Source organism: Scophthalmus maximus, chromosome 1 (genome assembly GCF_022379125.1).
Source record: "Scophthalmus maximus strain ysfricsl-2021 chromosome 1, ASM2237912v1, whole genome shotgun sequence".
Lineage (NCBI taxonomy): Eukaryota > Metazoa > Chordata > Actinopteri > Pleuronectiformes > Scophthalmidae > Scophthalmus > Scophthalmus maximus.
In genome coordinates this window covers 7,187,978-7,195,000 of record NC_061515.1, presented here as the reverse complement: position 1 = coordinate 7,195,000, position 7,023 = coordinate 7,187,978, and the positions used below count along the sequence as shown (strand labels likewise).

Sequence of the window (7,023 nt, the reverse complement as noted above, 5' to 3'; positions counted from 1 at the left end):
TAAACAAAACAAAGTTCGAGCGTTGCAGCAGAAAATGACATGGTTAAAAAAACATTATACTTTACAAATGGTTGCAATCGAAAGCTCGAGGCTGCATTTTCATGCTTTTACAGTCTGATTGCAGTCATCTGCAGCAATGCATCAAATTTCCTGGGAAAGGTCCGTTACATAGTTTCTACAGTTGTCGTGTTTGGGTTCCTGATCATCACATTAATTTGTGTATCCCACTCTATCCGAGTTCAGTTTCATGGTTTAAACAGCCAGAACGGGTTTCGATCGCAACTTTGCGAAATGCCTGGTATAATGTGTATCCTTTTTTTTCGGGGGGGGGGGGGGGGGGGGGGGCTGAACTAAAGTGAAACATATTATCTTATTACATGTGCATATGTATGTTTACTTTGTTCACCAAGCATCAGAGTGCATCGCTTTCTTACAGGCGCGCATGAACTGTGATCTGAGGCGCAAACGTGCTGGTCCCGAACCAAAACATGCACTCTGGGCCAGACAGGCTGTTCCGTGGTCGTCGGCACATCCCTGCAGGTCATACTATTCTGAGGGCCCCAGCAGTTATTTCATTTTGCTGTGTCTGCACCCACCGAGTTGGACTGAACACGCATTACATCATGGAAAAAGAAGGTCTCCGATGCCCGCTCGCATTTAGAGCATGATATCATTCCGTCTCACAGTGTGGATGGATGTACACTGATATAAGCAGAGAAACACCCGCGCGCCGACCTGTACACGTGAGAGTGCAAAACACACACACACACACACACACACACACACACACACACACACACACACACACACACACACACAGCCATAAACACCGGTCGGAGGTCATTTGATGCCCCTGGTGGGCATCGAGACGGTGTGCCGTTCGGATCTGACTCTCTGCCCTCGGGACATCTGATCCCGAGTGCCTCTGTCCAAAGGGTATGATGCTTACTCATCCACCAACAACAACTCACTGAGTGCAGCCAAGGCGGAGATCACAAGGTGGTCTATGCTTTGATGTGGCTTTAATCAGTATATTTTGCCGTGACCGTTTCAGCGAGGCCCGCTGAGGTGATAAATCTGTGGTAAAAGAAAATGCCTTTCAGCATTAATTAAAGCTCTAACGCGCCGCCCTCCGCCGTCCGCCGCGTTACAACCCTCTGCCCACTGTAGGTCGGATGACCGTGTTTTATTTTCCGTGCAAAAACTGATATGTGGTGTAAGACGGCCAGAATAAGACCTCATAAAGTACACCCGTATGATATCATACCGCAAGTCTGTGACTGTTTGTGCAGAATAAATCCATTTTATCGGCTCACCAACACGGGCCTGCATGACACAATCCCTCTCACTTTAATCGCTTTAAAACATTTTGGGGTGAAATAAAAATTACGAAAAAAACGTATATAAGCTGTATTGAATTTCCTTCCTTCTTAAAGCCAACAATGTAGTCTACCGTTTTACATATTTGGTTTTTCTCCTGTTGCTGTGGCCAAATAGAAATCATGGATGCATGTTTTTATGTTACAACTGACGTTTTCCTCTCTTCGTCCCTCAAATCACCGTCTGATGTGTATGATGTGTATCTTCACAGATCACAGATGAGACCAGATGGAATTTCTCTGCCCATATTTGTTTAGAACTCAATAGTGCACGCACACATCCATACACTCTCCTCGTCGTCCTTGCACAACATTCCAAGCGCGTGATGCGCCCAATTGCAACAAATAAAGTTTCGACTGTTAACATACACAGCTCTGCCGCGCCGACGGCAGCGCGTTGGGGGCTGGGTGGGTACGCTTGGATGAGGACGACACCCGTGCGTGATGAAGGATGGAGATCGAGCTGCTGGCACCTTTGAGTTCGGGGTCACGTGGGATAGCTGCGACGGTGCTTTGGGGAACAGAGAAGGGATAGGAGATCCGGGGATTCGGCGAGTGAAGACGTAAAGTCTGCTGGCGGCTGAGTTGAAAGCAAAATATGCACTAAATATATAACGTAAACTGTGAGACTTGACCTGGTCAGAGGATTGTGTGTCTGAGGTGCATCAGCGTGAAGGATGAAGCAGCCAAGTTTTTTTTTTGGAGCTGCCAACGTATTTTGTGAGAAGTGTACAGTAGAAATTGGAAAAAAAAAAAAAATAAAGAAATGTGGGGAGGTTTAATTTTAGCAGTGATGAGGGCTAACGGTGCAGTGGGGTTTAAATTACAGCCCGGTGTCTTGGCCGTGAAAAAATAAGAGAAATCTTAACCCCGCACGGCTCCTCTGTGTCTGATGTCAGCGATATAAACATAAAGGATTGGTGTTTAGGATAATGTTGATTCTAATGGGCATAATGAGCTATTGTTAGACTACATGTCTCAGCGGGGGGCGGCAGCGCCACGTGAGCGGCGTAGTGGCTTTGCTTCGATGCAACACGGGGAGTCTTCAAGATTCCCGCAGGGCTGCCCCCCCCTGCTCCGATAAGTGATCGAGGAGCTGTGCATGTCGACTCAGCGGGCTTGTCGTCGTGTCGTCCCCAGCTGGTCTGTCGGAGAGTGGGGGGTGTGCAGCCGGAGCTGCGGCGGAGGGGAGCAGGTCCGGCAGGTCCAGTGTGTCCGGCGAGCCAGCCGGGCCGACGTGGACGCCCTGGCCGACGCCCACTGTGCCCAGCCCGCCCCCGCCAGGAGGCAGGCCTGCAACGCCCGTAGCTGTCCGCCGGTTTGGACCACTGGGCCGTGGTCACAGGTGAGCGTGTGTGAAAGTGATCCGCCACCAGACGCGTACGCTGATTTACGAAAGAGGCGCACCGCCGCGGCAGCACGAAGCGTTGATCCACAGGAGGGAAGGGAAGAAGGAGAGAGAAAAAAAGAAAGAAGAAGAAGAAGCAGTTCAGAGCCGCAGACTTGCTCTGCACACTGCGTTGCTAAGTGAGCCCCTCGCCTTGATGGCTTCACCACATTTTACGACAGCCATCTCGGCCGGCTTTGAACTATGAACGTGCCCACTGAATGAAACCCCTCGTGTTTTTGTTCCTGCTCCAATTCCTATACATTATGTGCAGTGACTCGTTTCACTGTTAAACCCCCATTTTTTTTACCCCAAAGGGTCCCTAAGTACCTGCCACAAACGGTGTCCGGTTTACTTCCTCCGTTTTGTAGCGCGGGGCAGTGCGTCACAGCGCCCCCCCCCCCCCCCCCCCCCCCCCCCCACACACACACACACACACTTCTTGGATGAAGTGAAACACGTTCAGGTTTTGTGATTCAGGCTGTGCCATAAGATGTGTGCAGGGGATTTTGAATGGATATTGTGGGATTTATTGGCTTGTCTCAGAGGAATTATTAAGGAAGCAAAGCACAATAAGTCACTTTGTGGAGTATGTGCTAGACTGTGCATAGTTGGCCCGTTACGATCTTTGGCCTGAAACATGTCTGTCTGTGCTCAAGTCCTTTAATAGCTCCATCATGTCGAATCTTGACTTATTTTGATAAATGTATTCCTCTTAGGCGAGAGGAAGTGTAAAGGCTACCTCCACAATGATGAGCGTACCACAAATCTACATGAAGAAATGTATCCCAATTAGTCAGTATGCATTATCAATGCTGGGATTGTTGTCGCTGAATAATCAAATGTTTCTTTATTGTGGGGTCCGGGCGTGATTTTCAGGAAAACAACGGTGTTAATGTTCGAGGATTCATATAATGGATCAGCGCTGATTTCATTTGTCTTTTGAGTTTCCCTTTTTGCCCTCAGTCACCGTGTTCCTCTTCCCTCCTGACATTGTCTCTCTGCTTGGCAGTGTTCTCGCAAGTGCGGCAACGGCCTGAGGAAGAGGACGGCGCTGTGTACGAGCGCCGACCCGGGAGCGCAGACGCACACGCTGCCAGACAGTGTGTGCGCGGGCCTGCCAAAACCTGCCGGTCAAGAATCCTGCTTCGTCAAACGCTGCCAGAAACAACGAAAAGTCCAGTGGTTTGTCTCCACGTGGCAAGAGGTAATTCTGCAGCGAGTTACCGAGGCTGATGGAAAAATGTGGAGTTGAATGGAACAAAGCAGCAGTTAAGGCAGTGTGACAGTTTTCTTTCTCTTGTTTTTCTCTCAGTGCTCAGTCACGTGTGGCCGCGGCCATCAGGCGCGCTTCATCAAATGTGCAGAGAAGGTCTGTATTGCAACCTGGCCATTGATGGTGACAATTCACTGCCCGTGTAAATTAGGGTTTTCATTTTTACGTTTTTGCTCATGTCGCATAAGTACATCGCTGTAGATTTTGACGCAAAGAATGGTGTCCTAGTGGGTGTACAGAAGCACCCTGGCGCTCACGTGAATATTTTTTTGGGGATTTCTATAATAAAGGACACTGCGGGAAAATACAGAGAGCTCGCTGCCAAGAAGTGCCACCACGTCCCCAAGCCGACAGGCGAGCTCCAGAGGCCCTGCGCCCTGGCTGAATGCCCCGTCCGCACCACCCCGCCGGTCCACCGATGGAGCACGCACCATCGCACCTATCCACCTCAGCCTCCGCCTCCGCCTCCGCCAGTGTGGCACTCGTCTCCTTGGTCTCAGGCGAGTGCACTGCGTTTTTCGCACTTTTGACGTCTGCAGTTTCAGCACTGGTCCGAAATTCCCTCGTCAACGAGGCCTTGTTTCTTTGTTCGCTGCAGTGCACGGTGACGTGTGGCGGAGGGGTGCAGGCCAGGACGGTCCAGTGTGCGGCGCAGGGGAAGCCCTCTCCCGGCTGCGCGATCCATCTCAAACCCTCCATGTCCCAGGCCTGCAACACAAACTTTTGCCCTCAGCCCGAGAAGAAAGGTCCTGGAGCTCTTGCATAACACACTTTTGGCGCTTGTCGACAGAATTGTGCATGTATAGTGATGCTACGTATATATATTCTGAAAATACAAACCTTTCAAATTGATTTTTTCCCCACAGACCTTGGCTGCAGGGATTACTTCAACTGGTGTTACCTGGTGCCCCAGCACGGGGTGTGCAACCACAAGTTCTACGGCAAGCAGTGCTGCCAGTCCTGTTCGAATTCAAACCTATAATCACACGAAATTGACTCACCGGTAGTTAATTAAGACTATAGTTGACGTCCATGCTTGAAAAGACAGTGCTGTTTTTTTTTTGTTTTTTTGTTGTTGCTTTAAGCGTGTGGCGACCAATGAACAAAACGAAGGACATTTCAGTGGAAGTGCAAAAAAGAGCTGCAGTGCCCGTTCCTCTCCCTGCGATGCCGGACATCTGGATACAAGAACTTGATGCTGACAGCACTACACAGGAATGTGATCAGGACAGTACAAATAAAGGGGAGAATTAGGAGGAGGCACCAGCGAAATGGGAATCTTGATTAAAGTGAATAGGACTGACATGTCCAAAAGAAACTGAAAACCTGAAAAATCCCAGCTCTGTTTATATACTGTATGTAATTGAACAGATCTGTACCCAGGACACCCAACGTCTCCCAGGCAACCTTAAGGCCAGCGATGGCAGAACAACAGAGGCGAGAGCGGCTGACGAGGTTCCGAGCGCCGCCGCGCAGCAACATGCGATACACCCTGGTGTGCGACGCGATTCTTGACGAACTGGGAAAATCTGGGGTCTGATGATGAAAAGGGATGTTTCACTGAAACGAGCGGGGAAACATGATTTTACTCTGAGGCTTGATAAAAAACAGGCTGGGAATAATCAAAGTGAGCTTCCTCAATAACTGGACAATAGCAGAATGCTCTATGTTGCCATATGAAAGAGAGAGGAAAAAAAAGTGGAGAGAAATGAAATGCATCATGCGCGAGAGAACTATTCTGCGATGGGTCCAGGTTGCGTGAACTGGCTTTATACTCGGTGGTGCTACAACGTTGTCTTTTGTCACGTAAATCAATGTGAAATCCTCAAGTGTCAGGAGAGAACAACTCAATTGTGTGACCCGTGTACAGTATTGTTTGTTTTATTTATTGGCTTTACAATACAGCGTTGCTGGAAGACTGTATTAATAAGCAGTATAAATATGTTGTTTTATTACTCTACCCGAAGTCCATTACCCTTATATTTTCTATTATGTTTCATAGGATTTCATGCTGACAAACCTGCACCTTTTTTAAAAAAAAATTTTTTTACGCAAAACATTTAGTATTATTTTTGAAGAAAAAAAACATCTGTGATGTCAAAATCTCAATTCAGCAATGTCACCATTGATTAGAGATCACGTACAACAGCTGGTTATCGGGAAAATCTTCAATCAATAACAAGAGGTGTGAGCGTTGCTGCTTAAAGAGGCACTGCTCCATTTTTACAAGACACTGTCCAACGTTATTAAGGCAACCATGTATCGCATGCCTTGATCCGGCACTAAAATAATAGGTTGCATATTGGTTATGGATGAAACACTGACTCTGGCGAGGGCTTACGCTGTTTCAAGTTTTTACAATGTAAATGACACAATAAACAAATGCGTGTCGTGTCAGCATCGCAGCTGTAGCATGTAGTCGTCAGCCTGGCTGCATTTCTTCTGCCACGGGGGTGAGAGTCTAAATGAATTCCTGCAAAGTGGAGAGAGAAGAAAAAAAGTTGTCGAGGAGGGGAACTTGATCTCTTTAATCACACTTTGTTGGCCGAAGTCTTCAACTGGCTCGGTGTTGTCATCATGCCCTGACAAAGGATTTATCTTTCCATAAACATATCAGTAGCGTCACTATCGTCATCGTTGATTTGCCTCCATGACAGACGGGTCCTTTACACAGGTTTTTTTTTTTTTTTTTATAACTTTCAGATTTGACAGCTGTTAATATTGCGATCATGTTTGTAAATTTAAACCTATAACTCCAGTCTTTGCCTCCGTCCCCTGTCTTTCTTTCCCACACATGACATGTTGGTCTATCTCTGCATCACTAAACAAACCTAAAAGAAAGAAAAAAAAAACATACATTCCTTTTTCTATGTTTTTGAAGATGTCACCATGCAGAGTTCCTGGTGAATGAACTAACACAAAATCAGCATTTCTCCACCATAACTGCTCTTTGGAATAGACTCTTGAGATGCTGTACTGCA

The 7,023-nt window shown here is 47.6% G+C and overlaps 1 protein-coding gene across 1 annotated transcript in view; it reads left to right on the top strand.

Moving 5' to 3' along the window:
* Positions 1 to 6,794, top strand: part of LOC118314425 (A disintegrin and metalloproteinase with thrombospondin motifs 16) — a 49,163-nt gene extending 42,369 nt beyond the window's left edge. The window contains exons 19-24 of the mRNA XM_035640883.2: positions 2,520 to 2,724; positions 3,779 to 3,973; positions 4,082 to 4,138; positions 4,333 to 4,542; positions 4,641 to 4,788; positions 4,909 to 6,794. Coding sequence (XP_035496776.2) covers positions 2,520 to 2,724; positions 3,779 to 3,973; positions 4,082 to 4,138; positions 4,333 to 4,542; positions 4,641 to 4,788; positions 4,909 to 5,024 — 931 coding nt within the window. The 3' untranslated portion in view covers positions 5,025 to 6,794. The remainder of the gene's footprint in view (positions 1 to 2,519; positions 2,725 to 3,778; positions 3,974 to 4,081; positions 4,139 to 4,332; positions 4,543 to 4,640; positions 4,789 to 4,908) is intronic.
* The last annotated feature ends 229 nt before the right edge of the window (positions 6,795 to 7,023 follow it).